The sequence below is a fragment of the Pan paniscus genome, chromosome 3 (assembly GCF_029289425.2).
Source record: "Pan paniscus chromosome 3, NHGRI_mPanPan1-v2.0_pri, whole genome shotgun sequence".
Taxonomy (NCBI): Eukaryota; Metazoa; Chordata; class Mammalia; order Primates; family Hominidae; genus Pan; species Pan paniscus.
The window spans coordinates 54,405,845-54,433,176 of record NC_073252.2 but is presented as its reverse complement, the minus strand read 5'-3'; the positions used below and the strand labels follow the sequence as shown (position 1 = coordinate 54,433,176).

At 37.6% G+C, this 27,332-nt stretch overlaps 1 protein-coding gene across 18 annotated transcripts in view; it reads right to left on the bottom strand.

Annotated features, from left to right (window-relative positions):
• Positions 1 to 2,231: 2,231 nt before the first annotated feature.
• Positions 2,232 to 27,332, bottom strand: part of G3BP2 (G3BP stress granule assembly factor 2) — an 82,630-nt gene continuing 57,529 nt past the window's right edge. For 7 of the 18 annotated variants that reach the window (XM_034958655.3, XM_034958654.3, XM_057302083.2 and 4 more), the window contains 11 exons: positions 21,351 to 21,469; positions 18,266 to 18,347; positions 16,972 to 17,145; positions 16,339 to 16,429; positions 15,187 to 15,289; positions 14,485 to 14,665; positions 13,406 to 13,504; positions 8,072 to 8,174; positions 6,464 to 6,592; positions 5,773 to 5,891; positions 2,232 to 5,145 (listed from right to left, as the gene is read on the bottom strand). In XM_034958655.3, the coding sequence (XP_034814546.1) occupies positions 4,873 to 5,145; positions 5,773 to 5,891; positions 6,464 to 6,592; positions 8,072 to 8,174; positions 13,406 to 13,504; positions 14,485 to 14,665; positions 15,187 to 15,289; positions 16,339 to 16,429; positions 16,972 to 17,145; positions 18,266 to 18,347; positions 21,351 to 21,445 (1,449 nt within the window). In that variant the 5' untranslated portion in view covers positions 21,446 to 21,469 and the 3' untranslated portion in view covers positions 2,232 to 4,872. Of the gene's footprint in view, positions 5,146 to 5,772; positions 5,892 to 6,463; positions 6,593 to 8,071; positions 8,175 to 13,405; positions 13,505 to 14,484; positions 14,666 to 15,186; positions 15,290 to 16,338; positions 16,430 to 16,971; positions 17,146 to 18,265; positions 18,348 to 21,350; positions 21,470 to 21,632; positions 21,944 to 27,332 lie in introns of all 18 variants that reach the window. The other 11 variants (XM_055111418.3, XM_057302084.2, XM_063603553.1 and 8 more) reach the window with 3 other exon arrangements.

Here is a 27,332-nt window from a genome sequence, read left to right as displayed (position 1 = left end):
ATGCTTAGATGGTGGAGCTGCCATGCAAGCCCAGGCTGTCTCCAAAGTTCTGCTCTTGACCATCATATAGTATATGGAATTTACTGAGTGGATAATATATTGAAGCCAGTGTAGTGCCTGGCCTAAATAAAATGATCCAGATAAATTTTGTGGGGAAAATAGACAAGGGACAGAAGGAACTAGTAGGGTACGGTGACAATAGAAAAACAGGAGCAGTGAGGCCGCGTGCGGTGGCTCACGCCTGTAATCCCAGCACTTTGGAAGCCGAGGCAGGTGGATCACGTGAGGTTGGGAGTTCGAGATCAGCCTGGCCAACATGGGAAAACCCCGTCTCTACTAAAAATACAAAATTAGCTGGGCGTGGTGGCACGCGCCTGTAATCCCAGCCACTCGGGAAACTGAGGCAGGAGAATTGCTTGAACCTGGGAGACGGAGGTTGTGGTGAGCCAAGATCGAGCCAATGTACTCCAGCCTGGGCAATAAGAGCGAGACTCCATCTCAACAACAACAACAACAACAACAAAAACCAGGAGCAGTTAAAATAATATTAATGTCACAAAAGTGAAAGCATTTCAAGGAGGCAGCCAGCTTCATCAAAATTTTAGAGGTCAGCCGGGCACGGTGGCTCATGCCTGTAATCCCAGCACTTTAGGAGGCTGGGGCGGGGCGGGGGCAGATCATGACGTCAGGAGATCGAGACCATCCTGGCTAACATGGTGAAACCCTGTCTCTACTACAAGTACAAAAAGTTAGCCGGGCGTGATGGCACACGCCTGTAGTCCCAGCTACTTGGGAGGCTGAGGCAGGAGAATTGCTTGAACCTGGGAGGTGGAGGTTGCAGTGAGTTGAGATCGCGCCACTGCACTCCAGCCTGGGCGACAGAGCAACACTCCATCTCAAAAAAAAAAAAAAAAAAAACTTTAGAGGTCAAAGACAAAGATCAGTTAATTTGGCCATTAACAGAAAGCTAGTAATGTTTCTGTTATTACTTAATTCTGAATCTGCACTTACAGTATTTTGCCCAATATTTGATAATGCTAAAAAGACTTTTGAAAAATTTCGTAAATTCTAAACTTCTTATATTTCCGAAGCATATGAAACATAATGTGTACAGGTACTACATAGATTAAAAGATTTTATTCCTTATCAAAAACTGCCAGAAACTTCATTATTTAGGAATTGATAATGTTGCAAATTATTTTCTATGTGAACATATTTAAATCACAAATTTCTTTCGTGACTTGTTTATCCAGTAATTGTAAATAAATAAAGAGCACTGGCATCAAACTGATCAAAACAGTCTTCTAACTAGGAAGTCTTATAAACACAAAATTAAAAAAAATCAAGGGTCTCTATTGATCTGTAGCTAAAATATAAGTTATGATGAGCAACTCAACCTCGAGTGGCTAAGGTTTTCAAATACGTTGTTCATATACATTCCCGGGACCAAGTAATAATTTGCTCTTTTAAATTTGAACCTATTTTCAACAGTGTGAGATACACATTTTATCCCCTTTAAAAAATGTTTTTCCATTGCCAGAGTTGGATAAATTACATTATAATTAGAAGTCAGTTTACAAAAGGTTTAAGTCTTCCTTCCCCCCTAAGATGAAGCAATGGTTATTCTGGTTTCTCCCCAGTACAAGTTTGTGAAGACTGATTTAGAAATCTTAAGAGTGTTATTAATAGCAGGTAAAATTCAACTATATCATCCCCTTTTAGGAAGGAAAAGGTTCAAGTTCTGAAATTACACATGCCTTAGGACCTCATTTTTCATTGAAAGCATGACTAAATATGGCTAATGGTTACATCAATATTTTTGGAGAGCTTGATAAATTAGTTCCAATTTCTGAACTTGAGTCATGTCCATTAACTTCAGGTAACCTCAATCTTCTCATCCCTTCCCTTCTCCTTTCTTGTGAGATGCAAGGCAGAAAATACTTTAGAAAATCCAAGGTTGTAATCTGCTTTAGATCATTCTCATCGTTCTTACTACTTATTATTCTAACATTCAACCTGTATACCAGCAGTCTAACTGGACTGGAATAGATCTCTTACAATGGTCAAGTGTTACTTAAATGTTTTACTTTTTTTATACGTATCAAATTTCACAAATAAATTGTTTTAAAACCCAACTGCTTATTATTCCCACTTAGTTTGTATGAAATGCAACTGGGAGAAAACATTTGGGAACAATAAAAACTATAGATTAAATTAGGGACATACATAAATGCTGCAGACATCAGTAGTTTATTGTTTGTTTAGTCCAAACACATTCAATATGGAAACTCAAAGAATACTTTCCACCTGAAACAATTAAACTAGATTCTACTAGCATATAATGCTTAACACATTACAGCAATAAAGATGGTAATCCATTGTCTTCTATACCTACTAAAGCCAAGATGGTAAAGCCAATTTGGTTGCAATAGTGTCATAAGGATAGAATATTACCATCAAAAAATAAAACAAAATCAGCAAATAACAGTAATGGTAGATGAATATTTTTACTCTGTTTCACTGAGAAGAGGACAAAATGTTAAAAGTCCACAGTACTGCAGGTGAACAATCACCATGTAAACTTCTCCATATGATGTTTTAATGTTTTATTCATGGTATGTAAAGACTGAAGCTGAATGGCTCTTTGCTCTACTTTTCTATTATTACACTTAACATTTGTCATTACTTTTGGTGCCAGAACAGTTTTCATGGATGGCAGGGCAATATCCTGAATTGGAAATTATATATATATATATATATGGAAACAGAAATACAAAATACGCTTGGGGGAAAAAAAACATTGACAATAAAACAACTGCTTCTTTAAAAGTAGTATTAATAAAGGCTTCAAAACTCCAAAGTAATTTTCTGGTAAGAATTTCAAGTACTATATCAGAAAGTATAAAACTGTTTCAAACAGAAAAAAAAAAAAATCCTTAAGCCCCCCCAGAAATGGAAACTGAAAATCTGTGTCCCCAAAATATATGCAATAGTGCAAGACTTTCCCTCAAACATGGAAGACCTCATTCAAAGGGGGAAAAAGGGACAGATTTTACTCATATTGCCCAGTACATGAAAAACAAAATACATGCATCATTTGCTAGTTTACTAAATAGCAAACAGTTGCATAATTCAGAACCAATTTGCTACTATGTCAAGTGCATATCTTGTCTGTTTTACAAAGATAGAATGGAGAAGTCTTCCATGCTAACGAGCAGCTTTAAGTGGTCACACTTATTTACCCCACTCCTGCCTGAAACATCAGAAACTGGTATGTACTGACTGCTCCAAGCATAAAATTGGATAAGCTTTGCCATACTTGTGGTTTACTGGAACTTGCTATAAAGACAGACAATAATCCAGCAGCTACAAACTTTGCTCACAGAATTGTTTAAAGATTCATGTAAAAATAAAAGATGTCGTCCCAGACTTAAATTCAGGAGCCACTCGGGTGCTGACATCAGTTCAAGAATTGTGCAAAATGAATGACAGTTCCCTGCCCCCCAAATAGAAAATGCAAACACTTAAAGAGCTGCTGTTCTTTTCTCCGAAAATTGCAGTATCCTCACTTCAGGCTTACTTGCCATTTATAGAATCTGACTGCTTTTAAAATGTCACTAAAAATGTACGTCAAGTTGACTGACTTTTCCAAGCCCTGAAGTGATACGTTTCAACGTCCACATTCAGGCTAAGAGAAAAGTCAACTAGAGACTTACTCAAATAACTGACTTCCTCCTTCCCTCTCCCCACAAACACACAGGACTCCCTCCCTCCCACAGAGAACACAAAGTTGTTAACTGAAGAACAAGATAAATAATATGCTAGTCCATTTTACTGATTTTAAAGATACTGCAATTTTTATACATTTCGATGATTTTTCAACATTTTGCAGCTGTTTGGCTTTGCAGCACAGCAATTCATACACTATACTGTACAAAATTACCAGCAAGACTGGAATGATGTATTAATAGAAGGCACCATCATGCTTATTACATTACCAGAGAACAAAAATACAGTAAAGACAATTTTCACTGTACACAGCTTAAAGAAAGGAAAAAAGGGGAGGAGGAGTGTGTTGAGCAGCCAGCCATCCCTGTACTGAAGAGGGGCAGGTAGAAAAATCTTAGATATGGAGCTACTAAATCTGGTCTAATAGTCAAGACCATAGCATTTGAAGTTCTAATTTTTATTATTTAGTTCATAACTAAAATGATTTCCTTCTGGAATATACTTGTAGTCTTGTTAAGGTTTATGTGTACACACGCTGGTCACAGCAAGCAGATAAAATGCCCTCATCATTTCACAAACTATTTTCTACTGGAAAAGAAGATGAAAGATTTTTTCCCTGTTGCCTCCTGTTGCAGATGTCAATGTTAATGAGTTCAGAGTACCCATTAGTACATTTTGATGAGTGCATAACAAGTTTCTGTTGGTTTGTATTTTTGGGGGGAGCCAAGAAAAAAGGCAAGATTCTCCAATTGCACAAATTGCACTATTTGTGTTCCCAACATTAACAGGCAGAAACAGTAACACTTAAACAAAATGTGCAGCAGAAGATTTTTTTTTTACTCAAAGGACCTGAATTCAGTGGGCATGTCCTTTTAAGTTCACTTTGTCGTAGATAGTTTAAGATATGGTCATTTCTCAGTCCTTAATTCTCCAAGTCTAGATTTATAAATTAACAATGTGAATCCTGTTGTGAAATTGGGGAAATAATGTCCACCTCAATTTAACTGATAACCAAAGATGCTTTTCACATCAAAGAAATGATCAAAAAGGCTGTGTCACATTCCAAAGCCAAAAAAAAAATTAACAAGAATGCAAACACGATGAATAATGTATCACTGCCAAGACTTTGCCAACAGTGGAGCTTCAGCGACGCTGTCCTGTGAAGCGGCCCTCCATTTGCCCGGTTCCTCTTCCAGAGCCAAGTTTCTGTGCCATGCCACCCCTTGGAGGAGGTCCTCTTCCATCACGATCACGCATCATTCCACCACCCACAATTCCACGTGGACCACCGGGACCTCGATCATTGCGCCTAATATCCCTGCGATCATCACCACCACCTCTGGTTTCTCGCTCTCTTGCAGCTCTTGTTTTTTTCTCTTCCACATTTAAACGTACTTCCCCTCGAAACATAATCGGCTTTATAAAAGAAAAGAAAAATATTTACATGGGCAGGTTAGACAGCAATAGAAATGATTACTCTGAACAGGTAAGTCAGATAAGCATAAGGAATAAAACACTTTTATAAGCCCCCCACCCCCCAGAGATAGGGTCTCTGCTGTCACCCAGGCTGGTGACAGCCAGTGGCACAAGCATGGCTCACTGCAGCCTTGACATCCTGGGCTCAAGTGATACTCCCACCTCAGCCTCCTGAGTAGCTGGGATTATAGGTGTCTACCACCATGGCCGGCTATTTTTCTTTTTTTGTAGAGACAATGTCTCACTGTTGCCCAGGCTGGTCTTGAACTCTCCTGGGCTCAAGCAATCCTTCTGCCTTAACTTCCCAAAGTGCTGGGATTACAAGTGTGAGCCACTATACCCAGCCAAAATTCTTAACATGCAATCTTTCCCACCTTCTTCAGCAAAGCAAGTAACAAAATTTAAAATGATCTGCAAACTAACAAATCTTTATTCTTTGCATAAATACCATTTAATAACTATTTTTAGCTTTATTATTAAAAGATTTTCTATGGTTTTTAAATACCCCAAATTAATACATACAACAGAAATAATAAAGTCTTGAATTATGCCCTTTAAATCACTTACTTTCGCAATTAAGATTCTCTGAACTGGTTCAGAGTCATCAAAAACCACAAAACCAAAATTTGGAAGCTTTCCCCCAACACCCTTGGTATTGATGCGAAGTTCCACAACGTTTCCAAAACCTGTGAAAATATACATTACATCAAGGGTTAAATATTTTTAACAGAATACCTTGATGGCTCTAATTGTTCAGGATGAATATCGTTATCTCCCCGATCGATTTTAAAATAAAACTCACAAGCTTCTACACACAGTGATAGCCAAGGTACGTTTACTCAAGCAGGCAATCCCCTAAGATACCAAATAGCCTGCCCGCCTGCTGTGTTACCTTTCTGCATCTTTGGTAGTCCTTTCATAAGTAAAGTTAACTGCATAATTTTGGAAAGACAATGTATTTTCTCCTAATATATTGACCCGTTTGCCAAATGAATCCTTTATCTCTGAATTTATGACTGATTTATCCAGCTGTTTCTTCTAAACACTACTGAGCCAGGCCAAATCAACACTAAGCAGTCACTGAGAAACATGTGAGATAAGTCATCTATTCCCTTCTGCACAATTAAGGTGGGTCTGGTAGCTGGACACAGTATAAAGAGAGAAACATTTAAAAAAAATAGTTATTAAAAAAGCTCCATATGCCTCTTGCTTAATTTAAAATAATTTAAAAACTCCCACAGCAAAATAAATCACTTACTCATGAAGAATTCCTTTAGCTCATTTTCATCAATATCATGTGGCAAGTTACCAACAAAAAGTTGATGACTATCTGGATAGCGAATTATTCTACGGTTGTCAGAGTCATTCTGTTCCATATCTCCTCTGCCTGAGAATAGAAATAGAGCAGATACTAAAGTTTACAATATCATAAAAACTACTTCAAAGGAATGAATGTAAAAATCACTTAATATTGATATTCCTGTTTTAGTTTAATAAGACTAGGTGAGCTTCTTGAAAAAGAGGCAAAAGTACTTATTACTAGTAGGTTAGAAAACAGCATGACACTAAAATGTAAAGTGAGGACAATGACTAGGTTGCTAAAATAGCTTCTTCTAGATCTACTGGATTATACAAAAATCAAATATTAGTACTACACGTATTCCTCCTTAACCAAACTGTTGCCATCACCCAGGAACCAAGCAGATTTCAGATAGTGAGGTATAGCTCTACTAAATATTTGCTCAGTTTTTTGAAATTCAAAATTCTTTGGCTTTATGACATTACAGCAATCAGTAAATTTTAACAGCAATCATCACATTTATGCAGTCTATACATATTAGTGTGTATGTATATAGATATACATAAAATCTTGATTCTCCCAATAACACAAGGAACACAGTGAGGAAAATAGGCAATACAAGAATAATTTGTGTAATATTTGACATAAAAGAAGCTCAGAATTTAAGGGTCCCACTCAAGATCCCAAGTTTAATCACTGACAAATTTAGGACTTCTAGTTTGGTAACATATCACTTTAAAAATTCACATTGTAAATGTGATATATACTATCTCCATCTCTCCCATCTCCTCCCCAAAGCAATCTAAACATTCTTACAGAGTTCAAATAAAAGCATTACATGTGTAGCTAACAAGGTAAACAAGTCAAAAATCATGGCAACTTACTTAATACCTAAGAATCAAAATGGGCTTATTGTTTATCTGTGAAGAGATAAGAGTGCTAAGAGAGTAGGTTATTGGCAGCTTGGTTTTGAACTCTTAAAACCAGTGACTAGGCCGGGCGCAGTGGCTCATGCCTGTAATCCCAGCACTTTGGCAGGACGAGTAGGGCAGATCATGAGGTCAGCAGATCGGGACCATCTTGGCCAACATGGTGAAATCCTGTCTCTACTAAAATACAGAAAATTAGCTGGGCCTGGTGGCGCGTGCCTGTAATCCCAGCTACTTGGGAGGCTGAGGCAAGGGAATCATTTGAACCCGGGAGACAGAGGTTGCAGTGAGCTGAGATCACGCCACTGTACTCCAGCCTGGCGACAGAGCAAGACTCCGTCTCAAAAAAAAAAAACAAAAACAAAAACAACAACAAAAAAAAACCGTGACAATAACCAAATAAGACTTAAGTCTTTTACACCTTCAAAATATGTCACCATGGCATGTCAACCAATCCTCCCTAAAAATTGGTTATTTGGCCCCAGACACTATTTAGCGGGTTGCTCACATCACATCTTTAAGCAATTTGAGACTATATGGGTCTGTGTATAGAACACATCATAGTTTTTTGTTTAAGTTCAGTCTTTTACAGCCTTACAAATGTTAAATGCTAAAGGCTATAAAGGAGCTGACTCACCTGGTCTTGGTCCTCTAGGAGGAAAACCAGGTCGTTCTCTAGGTCGTTGTTCACGCACACGAGGTGGCTGAGATTGAACTTCCGGTTTAGCTTCGACTCTTGGCTAAAATATAAAGAAAAAAAAAACATTATAAAAAACACTCCACTGGAGAAAAACCAACCAAAGCAACTAACGACAAGTCACTAGCAGACATAACAGTAGTTTTAAGTTTAGAATGTTTTTAACATAGTGTCCTATGTATGAGAAAAATAAATTTTTATCAAGATATTCTGTACCAATCTAGGACTGTAGGTAGCTTTTGTTTTCCCACTTAATGCTGTGTAACTCACAATAAGCTGCTTTTTACAGTCACATTTTTTCATTAAAGTTATATCAACACTGAAATAGCATAAAAGGTATTGCTACCAAAAAAAATCACAAAAATGCAAGATGAACCACTCCATGTAAATACATAAACAAAATTAAAAGCCATCTTCATCTTAGACAAGAATACATAACACATAATTTCTGAAAATCTAATTTGCTATCCTTCAAATGTAACAGTGCTCAGTAGTATTGCCTAAATCTCTGCCCATAATCTTAAAATCAGTATTTTTATAGTTCAAAGTATAAAAATTAGCTTGCTCTAACACCTGAAATTGCTACCTGTAAGGTTAAAATGCATGTTACAAAAATGACAGAAACTTATAGGAACTTGTATGTAGCATCTCAAATAGTTAAAGTCCTTTAGCTCCCTACTGTTCTTCCTTATGAGAAAAATATGCATTTGAAGTATTGGTCCCAACGATTTTCCTTAACTAGGGGGCTGGGAGTAATAGGACAGTTTAAGATGCCTCCCAAAAGTTTCTGCCAACTGCTGAATTAAACATATAATTATTTTTAAAACAAAATTACATCGGCGTCTGCTATTACCTTTTCCTCAAGACAACAGCATTTTCAGTATTCCCAACCTCTTCAGACCTTCTACTACCCAAATATTTATGGTCCAAGGAGAGACAAATATATGAGCCTACAAAGGATGCTGAAAACACCCAACAGGATATGGAGAACATGTCCTCAACTCAGAAAGCTAGTAATTTCAGTCCCATCTTTAAAGATGGTCATCTCCATGTAATCCCAGCACTTTGGGAGGCCAAGCCGTGCGGATCACCTGAGGTCAGGAGTTTGAGACCAGCCTGCCCAATATAGCGAAACCCAGTCTCTACTAAAAATACAAAAAATTAGCTGGGTGTGGTGGCAGGCACCTGTAACCCCAGCTACTTGGGAGGCTGAGGCAGGAGAATCGCTTGAACCCGGAAGACGGAGGTTGCAGTGAGCCAAGATCACGCCACTGCACTCCAGCCTGGGCAACAAGAGTGAAACTCCTTCTCACAGAAATAAATAAGTAAATAAATAAAAAAGTGGTCATCTCTGAGGACCTCAGTCCATGCAGTGGCTCAAACTCTTTAATCATTTATATAACAGATATTGTAATTTACAAGGACAAATTCTGACACAAAAATGCTTCCTTCGGCCAGGCGCGGTAGCTCATGCCTGTCACCCCAGCACTTTGGGAGGCCGAGGCAGGCAGATCACCTGAGGTCGGGAGTTCGAGACCAGCCTGACTAACATGGAGAAACCCTGTCTCTACTAAAAATACAAAATCAGCCGGGTGTGGTGGCACATGCCTGTAATCCCAGCTACTAGGGAGGCTGAGGCAGGAGAATCACTTGAACCTGGGAGGCGGAGGTTGCGGTGAGCAGATCATTGTACTCCAGCCTGGGCAACAAGAGAGAAACTCCGTCTCAAAAAAAAAAAAAAAAAAAGAAAAGCTTCTTTCAAAAATGACAATTTAATGTAAATGATTTCAGCCACTGTAACCAAAAGGAATATTAACTCCTATGCTAACAGTTTAACCAAGTTTGCCTGCCTCTTCCTAAATTGTTTTCCTCTATGTCAATGTCCTATTTCCCTCAAGATGAAGTTGCTTACCATATTCTAGAATTCTACTAGTTATAAAATGAATATTTTTAACTCTCTCCAGGTTTTGTTGTTATTTATATGTATTTACTCCTATAAAGTCTGTATCTTTTATTTTTTTAGAGAGACACAGTCTTACTCTATTGCCCAGGCTGGAGTGCAGTGGCACAATCATAGCTCACTGTAACCTCAAATTCCTAGGCTCAAGTGATCCTCCTGCCTCAGCCTCCCAAGCAGCTGAGACTACAGGCACGCCAGTGCCCAAGGCCCATATCTTAACTTACTTTTACATCACCCAAAGAACCAAGCACAGTGCTATGAGACATAGATGTTCAGTAACTATTTGTTCATTTAAATTAAATTACATTTTTAGTTCTCTGACCCAAAACATGCAGGATAATGTTCTATGTCTGACAAAGATACGTAAGTGACAGCCCTGAGACCACCGCTATCTGTATTTGGGGTTTAATTCTATATAATAATTTGATGCAAAATGTGATGCTGAAAAAGGCAGTTATTTAGAAACTTCAACTAAGGGGGCCTAAAAGCATACTTCAGTATGAATATAAACAGAATTAGAGAATAAACGTACTCTGTCAAAGTTTAATAAAGTGAGTGTATTACTGGCAATTAATAAAAACACTAAATGCACCTTTATTACAAAATTTAAGAAAAACCTTAGACTCATTCAATCCAAATGTTATCAAAGAACTTGAGGCCCTGGTCTTGACTGATTTAAATTCTTTTCAAAACAGATTATCAAAACACGAGTAACTACAAGTAGCAAAATAAAGTTCTTCCTTATTCTTTAAGGATGAAAATTAAAAACAGATAAAGTTAAATATTAATAATTTCCAACATCTTACAAATAATTCATGCCATTGATTTAGGAATCTGACTTTAAGTAGATATCTGATGATGCCAGTTCAAGAAAAATACAAGAACAAAAAGCTAACACTGTCCCTTTCAGTAACTGATTGACATATGTTAACTAAGTCAGCTGCATACTTATAATTCTTCAGGTCTCCAGTTTCATGATTAAAACTAGTTTTTCTGAACAGATAAAATGGCCAATATGCCACACGAGGGCCTTAAAATTAATTCCATGCAACCAGAAAGTATGATCAAATGACAAACCCACAAATGAAGGTCAAACAGAATATGAAGTAAGTACAGAACCATCAAATCAAGTCAATAAAAGCAGGTATAACCACAAATAATAAGCCCTTCAACTAAACATAAGCTTTGTAGGTGAACTAGTCAATTTCCAGACAAAATCTTTTATTCAAGAAATTAACTTACCTATTTCTAAGTTAATGCCTACCAATACCCTGGAATTAACTTCCTTTTATCAATAATCTATGTTCAAAGTACAAGGAAATGAATACTACACAAAAGTAACAAACTAAAATTGAAGGATTATTAAATCAAGTAGAAATATCATGAATCCATTTTAAGTATAGCCTAAAGACATTAGAAAGTTCTTTTAAAGTTTAAATTCTAAACATTTAAAATTTTTGTTTTATTAAAGGGGTGGCATAGGAAATACAACTTCATTTCCTACAACTAACTTCGAAAATATATTTAAGGCAAACTACTTGAGATAAATATGAAGGTATTTTTCTGGGCAAGAGACTAGGATTTAATCAGGCACGTCTTAAGAGTCCTCTTTGATGCAAATACAGATAAGATACATGACTCTCCAGCAAGGTGCTGGAGAATTGCTTAAGGTTTACATGAGGCTGGGCGCAGTGGCTCATGCTTGTAATCCCCACCGTTTGGGAGGCCAATGCGGGTGGATCACTTGGGTCAGGAGTTTGAGACCAGCCTGGTCTACATGGTGAAACCCCGTCTCTACTAAATATACAAAAATTAGCCAGGCGTGGTGGCGGGCACCTATAATCCCAGCTATTCAGGAGGCTGAGGCAGGAGAATCACTTGAGCTGGGGAGGTGGAGGTTGCAGTGAGCTAAGATAACGCCACTGCCACTGCCACTGCACTCCAGCCTGGGCGACAGAGCGAGACTCTGTCTCAAAAAAATAAATGTTTACATGAGCCACATATGGACTCATGTCCAACTGCATGACTTCAAAGCCCAACCCTACTATGTACATAAATGTCTGTGAGTTACTCTAGACCTCAATTTTTTGATCTCTAAAACAGAAACAATAGTACCCACCCTGACAGGGTGGTTGTGAGGATTCACTGAAAATGAACAAAAAGTGCTTCACACGATGCTTGGCGCATATCAAAGGCATAAGCACTAGCTATTTTAACTTTTAACTGTTTAAACTCTCTGAAATGAAATAATCCAAAGGTTCCAAATCCAAATCTGATAGGAAATGAAGATTCCAAAAGAAGGGCCAAAAGTTATTTATTGGGTCTTCATATGGGTAGAAAAGCACAAACAATACTGCACAAACTAATTTCCTTTGTTAAGATGGAACTCTGGGTGACCATCTTGCATAAGGGTAACCACGCATTTCCTGAATACCCAAATGAAAAAAAAAAAAAGTATCATGGGCGTATTCTACTTTTATGTAGCTGATTACGTGTCCCAACACCAAAAAACTAAAAATTACTACTTTTAAAACCTCAAAATTTCACTGCTTAGAACATATAAAAGATACATTTATATACTAACATTTCAAACATAAATTTTCTAGTGGAATGAAGTTTAATGCAAAATGTAGGGGAAAAATTGGACACCCTTTATATGCTGCTAAACTTAATTAGAATTTAGTTCATTCTAAACTAAATCTAACAAACTTCTTAGGTAGGCAGTGTCTTATTTTCACATTTTTGAAAGCTCTGAAATGGGTAAGATGACAAACAGACAAAAAGCAGAATACTAGAATGATCAGTTAAGGTGAACACTACAGTCATAAGTTGGTACAGGCTTCAATTAAGTGGTGTGAACCACTTACACACTGAGAGCTTAGGCAGCGTATGTTAAAAAGTTTCCTGGTTTTTTTTTTTTTGCTTTAAAAAAAAAAAAAAAAAACGCTTCTTTATTACGCCACACTACTTTGTGCCTCTCCGAATTTCTTACCTAAAATATTTTTGCTAAATAGAATTTGAAGCTTTTGAAAAAAGAACATTCTTTTTGTTATTTTAAGAAGCCTTTTAAATGACAATATTATATACTGGTAAAAACCAACTTAATCTGTATTTCACACACCCAAACCCCAAATACCACCTATGTAGATGATGAATGGAGATTTGACATTTAAAGTGGGTGCACTGACATATAATACAAGTTTTTTGTATATTTAATCCATAATTTCTGATTGACTCATTTTTAAAAGTATTTTAAAAATAAGCAATTGGCAATGTAACAAGGATACAATCCAATGTGTTCACAGATTGGTTACCTGTGAGACTGGTGCTTTAACATGGGGTGGAATTCCAGAGGAAGAAACAGTACCACTAGGAGGCAGGTTTTTACTGGTCACTGAAGCCCAGGAGAAAGCCTGCAGGAAATGCAACAAACCTAGACTACTAATCATGGAAAACCACCAACATTCCTATAGGGAAACTTCCAAATATATACTTTCTTTTCATTTCTAAACTATTGCTCTATATTGGAAGACTCCTAAAAGAAAGGCACACACACACATGCCAGTCTATGTGCCAGCTTTCAAAATCTCATTATGCAAGCTTATTTATAACTTTTGTCTGACTACTAAGTAAAACCATAAGCAAGTTCCTACGTACTCTAAGTAGATGAGCAAGTGGCAAACAAAACCACTAACAAACATGCTAGAAAAACCTGAACCTAATAGAAACAATTTATTTCCCCTTTGGGGGTAAGATAGGGTGTGTGATGGTGTTAACGGGAGAGGGAAGGATAGGAAAAAAGAGAGTATTAGCTGGAAACTCTGACATTCACAAATTGAACAAAGAATCTCCTCCTATCACCACTCAAATATACTTTAACCTTTGACTTTGAAGAAAGATAAAAGAAGTTTCAGGTAGGCTTACATGATACACTAAGGATGTCACTCATCTTTCCAAGATAGTTTAATTGGTGTAGAAAGGAAACTGATCCCATTTAAACCACAAACAACAGGTATCTCTTCTTTTAATTATAGACCAACTTGTTTAAGTTGGGAAACTGCATGATTCCTGGTGCATCTGTGCTCAGAGAATTTAATACAGAATGAAAGAACAACTGACAGCTCTATACATGGATCCAAATAATTTCATATAAGTTACTAAACAATGCATACAGACAAGGATTCATCTTAAGTTATAAGTTTCACTCTTAGAGGGGTATTTTGCAGGGCAGGGAAACAATAACATTTTCTCAGGTAACAAACCCCACAGCTTCTTTCATATACATAAAATAATTTACTAAACAATTTAACATAATAGAAAAAGGTCATACTTCATTAACAGCACCAAATTTGAACATGTGATGTTGTAAGTCTAAAGAGTTCTTTGATCTAACCTTTGGTGGTTCTTGTGGCAGAGAAACAGGTTCTGCCGGAGGAGGAGTAGTAGATTTCTCCTCTAGTTCTTCTAAGTTCTTCTCCTCCACTTGTGGTTTCAGCTCTTCAGTCTTTGTTTCAGATTCTGGCTCAGGTTCAGGTTCATGAGAGGATTCTTCCAAAGGCTCCTCTATGCCATTACTACAATAAAATATTTAGTTCACTTTTTAGTGGTAGTTCAAGTAAGAAAAAATTCAATTTCTCTCTAATCCAATGGGTGTAACTAGTTATATGCCAATAACTTGTTCTAGATCTACAAAGTATTCAAAGCAAAATTCCAAAAAGAGCTATAAGACAGAAGGAATAATACTCTCAAGTAGCAGTTCTTTAACCCCACCATTTCAAAACTGAATTACTAAGAATGTTTACTTTAGTGCTAACTATAAACCTTATCTTTTATAAAAATAAAATGCTTACTCTGTGTTGTCTTCAACACTCTACATTATCAGTAAGGAACCACTGTTTTGGTGCAAGCCATGTTCAATTTTTGTATTAAATAAAACCATTCTTTCCAAATTTCTTGCATATACACAATAGGTACTCAAATACTGACATAATAGGTGGTTTTATCAAGAATTTACTTTCAACAATAATTCTAGGAACAAAAACCACCTTGCTGACATAGTTCAGACCAAATTTAACCTTGCAAATAGTATGCTTACGTCACAGGGTGAGCTTCATAGTAACCACTGTTAGCATTTTCTTGCACAGGTTCAGGAGATGGTTGTCTTTCTTCTTGTTCCTCTTCTACTTCATCTTCTGATTCTGACAATACATAATACAGCACATCTTTTTTAAAGAGGCTTCACAATTTCTAATGGACATATTTTTAACATGTTTAAGGAAGTGGTATGATAGCAAAAAAGAAAATTTGACAATTTTCTTTCCTTTTTTTTTTTTGAGATGGAGTCTTGCTCTGTTGCCCAGGCTGGAGTGCAGTGGTGTGATCTTGGCTCACTGCAACCTCCGCCTTCTGGGTTCAAACGATTCTCCTGCCTCAGCCTCTTGAGTAGCTGGGGTTATAGGTATGCACCATCATGCCCAGCTAATTTTTTTTTTTAAGTAGAGATGGGGTTTTCACTGCATTGGCCAGGCTGGTCCCGAACTCCTGGCCTCAAGTGATCCACCCACCCTGGCCTCCCAAAACACTGGGATTCCGGGCATGAGCCACCGCGCTCGGCTCCCCCAATTTTTTTTTTTTTTTTAATAACAAAGGCATTCAACTACAATATCCCCTGTTCTCTCAAAAACTGGAGAGCAAGGATGAAGCTTAATATTTATTGTACTCTATTAGAAAAAAACAAATCTTTTAGTAAAAGGAAAAAAGTTATATTAAAGCCACAATTTAGCTTCCTTTGTCACATATATTTAACAGAGCAATAATGATAAACTAACCACTGTACATCAATGGAAGATCAATTAAATAATTATGGCATAGCCACAACATAGACAGCCAACAAAGACATATTACATTAAAAAAAAAGGAAGCTTTGAGTCAGTGTAATTCCACATTTATAAAAATACATGTTGCCAAGTATAGAATCCAAAAACCTTCTCCAATAGGCACCAAACTTGGTTATCTACAGAGGATGAGACTGAGGGGAACCTTTTTCCTTGACATCCAAATTTTGTATATTTTCAAACAATGGACATCTTTTTGTAACAACGACGACAACAACAAAACCATGAAAAAAGGATGTTTGACACAGTTACAATAAAGAAGCAAATTTCCGTAGATGTCATACTTATAGAAATTAGTCCATAAAGAGTACCAACAGAACCCTTCTATCTTCATATCTTCAAAGTAACCTCACCTTCATCAAGTTCAGGCTCAGAATCACCAAACACTTCATCTTCATAACGAAACATATCATTGTGAACATAAAATTTATTTGGAACAGATCCCTATAGGAAACAACATTTATTCCATAAATATCCAGAAATCTGGTATTATATAAAAGAGCAAATTACATGGCATACACAATTTCTCATTTTAATACTAGAGATCTTGACTCAATATAATTTTCCAATGCTGAACATGCTATGATGTTTATATAAAATAAAAAGGTCACTCAAAAAAACGTAATAGCAAAACTCGCAATTACTTTTGCACCAACCTAGTAGAACTCAAGAAACAGCTATTTAATAGAAAAGAAACCAAAAGAACTTTTCTATTTTGTTTTCAAATGTAACCTTTCAAATATACCAATATATTTTTTGTATTAATGTTATCTTAATCATCTATTTACAAACTTGTATCAGTATTTGATTTTTAATTCCAAATAGTCAAAGCACATGTACACACACGCACTCACTCAAACAACAGGTCAAACACAAATTCCCCAAAAATAACAATATGCAAATCTAAACCTATTAGAAGAAACCTCTGGACACTTCAACCAACTAGCAACCATATAAATGAAAACTAAGTGAAATGAGAAACTTACTTCAGGAGCCAGAACAAAGGTTTGCATAAACTTTCTTTCTGGTTGTCCACTGTTAGACAGCAAACCCATGACCTGGACAACTACTCCATCACTCAAGGTTGCATGAGCATCCACATGACGAATTTTAGTATGACATTCACTGAAGTTCAGAGATAATACTTTGTGGTGTATATCCTTTATTAGGGAGGGAGGGAAAAATATAAACTCTGTGATACTGCATTACCTACACAATAATATTACCTACCCTCATTGATTTCCTTACAACTCTGCAATATTAACTAATCTTCCTGAACTGAATCCAACGACCATGCTGTGCATCACTGCCAGAATGATGCTCCTAAAGAAGAAATCACAATAGCTCTCCAATATTGTGCAGTAATCTGGGCTTTATACAGCTTTCTCCCACTTTTCTGTAGTAAGTATTTGGTCATTCTCACAAATTGTGTTGACTGCTCCTTGAACTTACACATAATTTTACTGTGTGTTTGCTGATGCTATTTTTTGTCTACTTATAATTCCTTATTTGGTAAGGCCAAATCTTGTGGTCTCACATCCTCTACACAAAGTCTTCCTTCCCTGTTAGGCCATAGGAAACATACATTTCTGTGCATTCCTATAGCATAGGGTTTAGCTCAGATTTGTATAAACTTAATACACTGTCTCAACTATCTCATGTATAAAATACATCAATGATATAAAACATACCATTTTCTCCTTTGTAGCCATCGTAATATAACACCATGTTTCATACAAAAATGATGTTTAAGAACTCAAGCATGTTTGACAATTATTGTCAAACTGAGCAACTGTTGACAATTTATGCTGACAATTACTGTCAAACATAAATTTCAGTTACCAATAACAATCATATTGGGAGAAAAAAAAAAAAGCCGGCCGGGCGCGGTGGCTCACGGCTGTAATCCCAGCACTTTGGGAGGCTGAGGCGGGCGGATCACCTGAGGTTGGGAGTTCGAGACCAGCCTCAACATAGAGAAACCCCGTCTCTACTAAAAATACAAAATTAGCCGGGTGTGGTGGTGCATGCCTGTAATCTCAGCTACTTGGGAGGCTGAGGCAGGAGAACTGCTTGAACCTGGGAGGCGGAGGTTGTGGTGAGCTGATATCGCACCACTGCACTCCAGCCTGGGCAACAAGAGCAAAACTCCGTCTCAAAAAAAAAAAAAAAAAAAAGAAAGAAAGAAATTTAAAAAAAGCCATGGACACAAGAAGGCTATTTTTTAAAATCTCCATCTTAACACAAAATTTCTAAACTACATATGAAATTGATACTTACATTTTGGCCATAAACAGCTTCCTGGGGCTTTCCACTAGCATCTACTCCACCATGAACATAGGAAGAATTCCTGCCATAAAACCTGCAAAACCATAATTAATGATTAACACTGAATTGTCAAGAGAAGCCTAAGAAGCAGAATTCTGATGTCATAGACTAGGTTCCGGATCCGGCTCTGTCACTAATTAGTTGCGTAATCTTAGACAGGTAAGTTACTTAAGGTCTTCAAGTTCAGCTTCCTTGGTTATAAAACTGGAACAGGAACTATTCCATATGGTTGTTGTAAGGATTAAATGACTAATGCACATAGAAGGCTTAGTTTATCTGGCACAGTAAGTAGACAATCATTAGATATTCACATCTATTTTTTGTTAAGTGGAAAAATCGGATATTTTTGATGATTTAGTACATTCTAAATACAGATGCTATAGTAATTGACCCTGTTTTTTTCTTCAGATACAAAGACTCAGCTACCTAGATTTGTTTGGGAATCAGAGTTTAATACTGTATCCAGATCTCCAAATGATTACTAATTCTAAAGGCTTAAACTGTTTAGATTTAAAATAACTGAAATAATTCAGAGACCAAGTCTAAAATCCAAAATTACGCCAGCATCTAATTTCTTTTTAATATTTTTGTACTGTTCTTAAGTATGTGTAAATTAGTCTTTTATTGGCATTATCCAAAGCAATTAGAATTAACATCTTTCTAAATTAAGCTCAAAGACGTGAAGCTAATTTTTTCACAATGAAAACACAACTCCTATAGTAATAAAACATGTAAGAGCTTCCTTTATGCTAAGCAATGTTTTTAGTGTATTATGTGTACTGATTCACTTAACTTTCTTAACAATCTCATGAAGTGCTATTATCTAAATAAACAAGCTGAGGTTCAGAAGAGGTTAAATTAACTCCCCTAAGGTAATATACCTATCAAGTGGGGCACCCAAGATAAGAACCTAGTCAGTCTAACTTGAGAGTCCATGCTTTTAACCACTACTCTTATCATTAAACTATTTTCTCTCATGTACTACTGGCAATGTTTTCTACAGAACAGTTTGGCTGTGTGTGTATACACATGAAAAGCCTCAGAATGATCATCTCTTTGATGCATTAATTCTTCCAGGAAAGTATCTAAGAAAATAACTAACTAGCAACGTGCACAAATAATGCATGTTTCAGGATATTCATTAGTGCTGCTTACCACAAGTGGAAAATTATAACAACCTGAATTTTCATTAAGAAAGAAATTGGTCAAATAAGCTAGGTCTAAAACAGAAGTCGGTTACTGTTTAAACATGATGGTGTAGGGCCTTATTGTTTTAAAATTTGTTCTTGGTCACTAAAGAAAACAAAAAACCCTGTATCATGAAAAGACCAAATTTCAGATATCAAAAGGCCCTATTAATTCTGTATCTTCCCCCAAACTCCCTCACATACACTGTCATAAAAAAATCTTTATTTTTACAATTAGAGAATGACATACAGTTATTCATTTTGCATTTATTTGAGGGGAAGATACATGTTAGTTACACTTTATATATACTACATTCTAATAGAATGGTTGGGGACACTACTCAAAACTGGGCCTGAATACTGGCTATGGTTAGCTTGTTTACTTACTGAGTGATCCTAGATGAATTACTAACCTCAACTGTCTAATAGGTAGAGAGCTAATAAAAGTAACTTCACTTTAAGACTGTCATAAGGAATACATAATATACATACGTAAAGTAATTACAAATAGAGCCAAGCAAACAGTAAATATAAAAATGCCTCAAGTAAAACAGATTACACATGTTCAACAGAGCAAGACAAATTGCTACTAAAATGCTAATTAAGATGACCTACAGATAAAGGAATTTAAGTCTTTTAAACAGCCTTTCTCACAGTAAGTGGCAATATATTTATCCTTAACCCATCTGGCCAGTGTGTTCTGCAATACTTACAAAGTCTAATTCTTCTAAGAGTTTCACCTATCTTCTACTTGCTAAGATACACCAAGAAGAACAAAAATTAAATACTACCCATAATATAAATCAATTTCACTTCAATCTCTGGAAAAAACAAGCCTACAGATGTCCACCTCTTGTTAAAACAGTAAGGTTATTACTGCTGTTTTACAAAGGAATACTATTTTACAGATTAGAAGAAATACAAATTTTCACAGTATAATCATTTAACTGATTCATCCCCCAACACTGTTTGGGAGAACTTTAAAAAAAAGATTTAAGCTGTTGATTTCAAATTGCATATTGGAACCCATTAGTTGGTCAAACCCAAGATATGGTCTTTTGAGACGAAGCCTCACTCTGTCACCCAGGCTGGAGTGCAGTGGCACGATCCTCGCTCACTGCAGCCTCCACCTCCCAGATTCAAGCAATTCTCCTGACTCAGCCTCCTAAGTAGATACAACTACAGGCGCCTGCCACACACCCGGCTAATTTTTGTATTTTTAGCAGAGACGAGGCTTCACCATGTTCGCCAGGCTGGTCTCAAACTCCTGACCCTCAAGTGATCCACCTGCCTCAGCCTCCCAAAGCGTTGGGATTACATGAGTGAGCGAGCCACTGTGTCCAGCCTCATGTAAACCTTATATAGTTCTCCAGCACCTGCCCCCAAAGTTTTTTTTTTTTTTTTTTTTTTTTTAAATGAAATAAAGGTCGGGCTTGGTGGCTCATGCCTGTAATCCCAGTACTTTGGGCAGGCAAGCTGCAAGCTGGCAGATCGCTTGAGGCCAAAAGTTTGAGGCCACAGTGGGCTATGATCATATCACTGCACTCCAGCCTGAGTGACAGAGGAGACCACGACTCTAAAAATAAAATACTAGAGTACATATAAGAATAAGCGTGTGCATATATAGATATGAAAGTGTTATGTACCAGAATATGACATAAAATGTTTTTATTACTGTGAGTTGCAGTTAAAAACACTTTTTGCCATCAAATGAATAAAATATTGAATACAGTTTAGACATGTTTACAAAGATATTGTCAGATAATGAGGAGACAGGAAATGCAAAATATATATAGTCATACCCAAAAAAAAAGTAGATAAAAATACCAAATTATTTGTTTAAAATTTACCTGTGTAAATATTCCGGAGCTTTATTCAGCAAAGTATAATATTGCCTCACAAACTCCCGCCCTACAAGCAGCGGACTGGGCTTCTCCATAACCATTTCTTTGCTGCACAATGTCAAATGCTGAGGGAGCAAACACAAGAATAACTATTAAAAAGTCATCTTAGTCATCAACCACCATGAAATAAATTTTCTTTTTAGCCAAATTTAGCCGTGGGGAGTTGTATACCAATTTTAGTGACACTAATGTTAATAAGTTCTGATAACCCACTACCATCAGACTAACCTGCAATAATTTTTTTTTTTTTTTTGAGACGGAGTTTCACTCTCCTTGCCCAGGCTGGAGTGCAATGGCGCAATCTCAGCTCACTGCAACCTCCGCCTCCCGGGTTCAAGCGATTCTCCTGCCTCAGCCTCCCGAGTAGCTGGGATTACAGGCATGCGCCACCACACCTGGCTAATTATGTATTTTTAGTAGAGACGGGGTTTCTCCATGTTGGTCAGGCTGGCCTCGAACTCCTGACCTCAGATGATCCGCCCGCCTCGGCCTCCCAAAGTGCTGGGATTACAGGCGTGAGCCACCGTGCCCGGCCTAACCTGAAATAAATTTTCTTAGTCATACAAATGGGAACAAAATTAATGCCACTATTAAAAAGCAACTTACAACAAATAGCAAAACAATACATTCCTAACTACTATCCATAAGGTAACCTCCAACATTTGTGTCTCCCTTTCTCTCTCTTTCTTGATTTCCCTACCCTTCAGTAAAGGGAAATAGCATCTTTGTTCAATTTCTTATCCCCAGGAGGTCCAATGCTGCCTCAGACTACGTACAAGTCCTTCTATTCACAGTGCCTTTTTCCTTTGGGGACCAAAATCTACTACATTCCTGGATTCCAGTGGTTTTATCCTAGGAAGCAAGACAGAGGGCACAAGTTAAGACTCAGAGATAACACTCATGGCAAAGCACCATGACTTGTGTTTGTATTCTCTTTCCTTCTGGGAATTAATTTCACCATTTTCAAAATGGTAACAATGATTAATCACCAGCTATAACTTCAGTACTTAGAGAGAATCATTTTTTACCTTTGATATTATGTCTCTCTTTCTTTCCACTAATTAAGCATCTAACTACATGAGATACTGTTTATAATAAATGAAATACTCTGGTGAACAAGATAAGTCTCTAGCCCTCAAGGAGTTTATAGTCTGTCAAGAAATATAAACAAGCAAACTGGAAACTTAACAGAATGGGTTAGGTGCTATGATAATGTGCCTCAAAGTTAAAACCAACAAGAACAACTAACATGAAATAAATACAATTTCCTATTTTTGTCTTCTGAGACAGGGTCTCGCTCTGTCACCTAGGCTGGAGTTTAGTGGTGCAATCATGGTTCACTGCAGCCTCAACTGCCAGGCTCAGGCTCAGGCTCAGGCTCAAGCGATCCTCCCCGCTCAATCTCCTGAGTGGCTGGGACTATAAGCATGCACCTGGCTAATTTTTTAAAATTTTTTAATTTTTATTTTTAGCAGAGACGAGGTCTTGCTACAATCCCCTGACTGGTCTCAAACTCTTGGCCTCAAGTGATCCTCTCACTTCAGGTGTGAGCCACAAACAAAACTTATCATTTACTGTAGGAATATAATCCCCAGGGCCAGGTACGGTGGCTCACACCTGTAATCCCAGCACTTTGGGAGGCGAGGCGGGTGGATCACAAGGTCAGGAGTTCAAGACCAGCCTGGCCAAGATGGTGAAACCCCATCTCTACTAAAAATAAAAAAATTAGCCAGGTGTGGTGGTGGGTGCCTGTAATCCCAGCCACTCCGGAGGCTGAGGCAGAGAATTGCTTGAACCCGGGAGGCGGAGGATGCAGTGAACCAAGATCGCGCCACTGCACTCCAGCCTGGGCGACAGAGCGAGACTCGTCTCAAAAAAACAAATAAAAAAAAAAAGAATATAATCCCCAGAACAGTCAAAATTACAACATTAGAAATTGGAGATTAGGAGGAGAGAAAAATATGAAATATAACCTATTTTATTTTTGAGATGGAGTCTTGCTCTGTTGCCCAGGCTGGAGTCCAGTGGTACGATCTTGGCTCACTGCAACCTCTGCCTCCCGGCAGAGCAATTCTCTTGCCTCAGCCTCCCGAGTAGCTGGGACTACAGGCACGTTTCACCACATCTGGCTAATTTTTGTATTATTAGTAGAGACGGGGTTTCACCATGTTAGCCAGACTGGTCTTGAACTCCTGACCTCGTGATCCACCTGCCTCAGCCTCCCAAAGTGCTGGGATTACAGGCGTGAGCCACCGTGCCCAGCCACCTGTTTTATTTTAAAAAGACCTATTAAACTTAAAAGTACTAAAAAAAAAAAAAAATCATAATTCCTAAGTGTGTATCTACTGGGTAAATCAGGATGCAGTTTAAATTCCTGCTTAGCCAGGTGCGGTGGCTGACGCCTGTAATCCCAGCACCTCAGGAGGCCAAGGTGGGCAGATCGCCTGAGGTCAGGAGTTCGAGACCAGCCTGGCCAAAATGGTAAAACCCCTTCTCTATTAAAATACAAAAATTAGCCAGGCGTGGTGGCTGGTGCCTGTAGTCCCAGCTACTTGGGAAGCTGAGGCAGGAGAATCGCTTGATCCCAGGAGGCAGAGGTTGTAGTGGGCCAAGATCATGCCTCTGCACTGCAGCCTGGGCAACAGAGTGAGGCTCCATCTCAATAAATAAATAAATAAAGTCCTGCTTAAACTTCAGGTTGAGCTGGGAGGATCATTTGAGATCAGGAGTTCGAGACCAGCCTGACCAAGATGGTGAAACCCCATCTCTACTAAAAATACAAATAATTAGCAGAGCTGATGGCACACACCTGTAATCTCAGCTACTCAGGAGACTGAGGCACAAAAAATCACTTTAACCTGGGGGACAAAGGTTGCAGTGAGCCGCGATCACACCACTGCACTCCAGCCTGGGCAACCGAGTAAGACTCTGTCTCAAAACAAACAAACAGACAAAAAAACACTGCAGGCTGGCACAGTGGATCATGCCTGTAATCCCAGCACTTTGGGAGGTGGAGGTGGCAGGAAAGCTTGAGGCCAGGAGTTCAAGACCAGCCTGGCCAACAGAGAGACCCCATCTCTATACAAAAAATTAAAAATAAAAAGTCAATTTCCATGTGTGTTTACTTTAAATAACTAAAACAATTTCAGAGACAGCCCCGCATAGGTCATTAAAATTGTGACGCTGTTTTTAATAAAAATCAAATACCAACTATAGTAGAGCTTACAGATAGAGTGTAGCTTTACATAATTCTAGTGACTCACAATTCAACTTTTACATTATGTTTTTAGGTTCCTTGTTTCTTCCTTTCCAACAAACTATCCCTCCTCTAACTGTCCTTCTTAAACTCTCAAACTTGATTTACAAAAATCCCCAAATCTGTTTAAAATTTTTTATAATGCCTCACTTGCTTTCAAAAATAGTTAATTCACAAAGAGCAGATCCAAATACTGCCATTTCAGGTGTCATTGATTTTCCAGAAAACTTAAAACTCCCAATAAGGGTAACAACCCTAATGCAAAAAGGACTCACATATGCTACATTTAAAGTAACAAAGCACTGGGCTGTGGCTCACACCTGTAATCCCAGCACTTTGGGACGTCGAAGTGGGCAGACTGCTTGAGCTTAGGAGCTGAAGACCAGCCTGGGCAACAAGGCAAAACTCCATCTAAAATTAGCCAGACATGGTGGTGCACACCTGTAGTCCCAGCTACTTGGGAGGATTGCTTGAGCCCAAGAGGTCTAGTGTGCAGTGAGCTTTAATCAGGATACTGCACCGCAGCCTGGGTGGCAGAACAAGACCCTATCTCAAACACACAAACAAACAAACACACACACACACACACACACACACAGCTAAGCAACTAACATTTTTATTTTGAATAATGAGGGTGGGTAAAGAACAGTAGACTTACCTGGTAAAATTTAACAAGATAACTAAAACATGGAAATTATATGTATTTTAACACCATAAAAATTGATGGTAAAATAATACTAACACATGGGAAAATACTACATTACTCTCTGAACAAAATAACTATACACAAAATAGTTTTCTTTAAATTGATAGTGACAGAAATACTATTAGGAATTTCCGGGTTTGGGAATTGTTTTCTTCTCTCTGGATTTCCAGATTTTCTACAGGAACACTGTTGTCATTTATCCCAAATTTCCCATCATATTCATAGAGTACATACTGATCTATCATTTTTGTCACTTACATATTTGTTTCTCGAACCAAAATAAAATGGTACATAATACATATATAATATCACAGGTCAAAATGCTCTAAAGATTTGTTGTAACAAGGTTCAAAAAAAGCTTCAAATTGCCCACTATCTACATGGTCATTGAAGTATAATGGCCAACATACCATCAATTTAGAACAGAGAGACAGGGAAGGGCAGTAGAAGTAATATTTGATTAATCAATACTCAATAAATTAATACTTAGAACTATTGGAAGGCAGTAACTTGAAAAGTTAACTTCAAATGGTAAATAAGTAAAGCAATGCTAATCTGGTAAAATCTAAACAGGCATATAACAGGTTATATAGAAAGCTGAGCTTTTAAGGTGCAGAGGAGGCTCCCAAAGGAATGGTAAAACAAAATCAAGATTTACTGAGAGAACAGTGTTTCAACTAATTACATCAGTTACTTCTTTAACCATAACTCCGATTTGAAGTGACTCAGAATTTAGAGAGCCAAAATATAATTGATAGAAATCAACCAGAAAATGATTACTAGAGATCAACCATCAAACAACGTGGTTTGGGTATTGCAGGAAATAAGACTATGAAAATTGAGTAAGTAATATAAAGTTCGTATTTATAATTCATGCACAGTGTACGTAAGAAGGTTGAGAAAAAGGAAAAAACCAAATTACACTTTCAGAATAAAAGTGATTACAAGAAGAAAGAATTGTGCCATTTTTATTATTCATAGCAAATCACCTTATAGGTAATCCATTTCTAGATCTGGGACCTTCCATTTCTTAAAAAAAGTTAACAAAACGAAACAAAATTCTGAATATGGGAGTAAAAGGTTTCAACTATCTTATCCATGGCCATGAAAAACTCATGCCCTTACTGGATCTCGATTTCCTAGTTAACAAATTGAGAAGAAATCCCTGGTCAAGCCTACAAGACTATACAGTTCTATAAAGATAGCCAAGAAGGCCTGGTGCAGTGGCTCACACCTGTAATCCCAATATTTTGGGAGGCCAAAGTGGGTGAATCGCTTGAGCTCAGGTGTTTGAGACCAGCCCAGGCAACATGGCAAAACCCCGTCTCTACTAAAAAATACAAAAAATTAGCGGGGCGTGGTAGTGTGCAAGCGTAGCTCCAGCTACTCGGGAAGCTGAGGTGGGAGGAATGCCTGAGCCCGGGAAGTCGAGGCTGCAGCGAGCCAAGGTGGCACCACCGCACTCAAACCTGGGTAACAGGAGTGAGACACTGTTTAAAAAAAAAAAAAAAAAGATAGCCAAGATTAAAGGATACTTATACACAAAAAGAAATCTTTAGAAAGTTCTTAGATTAGCACCTTCAAAGATAACTACCATCTTCAATAAGGTGGTTGTTAGCCTCACCTAACAACCTTTTTAGAAAAAGTTAAATACAATATATCACACTCCACTTCTTCCAATGACACCTGAAAATGTGAAGAATCTCACACAGGAATGCACAATGTAAAATTTTCTCTGATACATTAGCTCTATACACAGTCAAAGCTCTCTCAGGAACAAATCCGTCTTTTACTTGTCAAATGAAAACATTATCCAAGGCCAGGCGCAGTGGCTCATGCCTACTTCCCAGCACTTTGGGAGGCAATGGCAGGCGGATCACAAGGTCAGGAGATCGAGACCATCCTGGCTAACACAGTGAAAGCCCGTCTCTACTAAAAATACAAAAAATTAGCCAGGCCTGGTGGC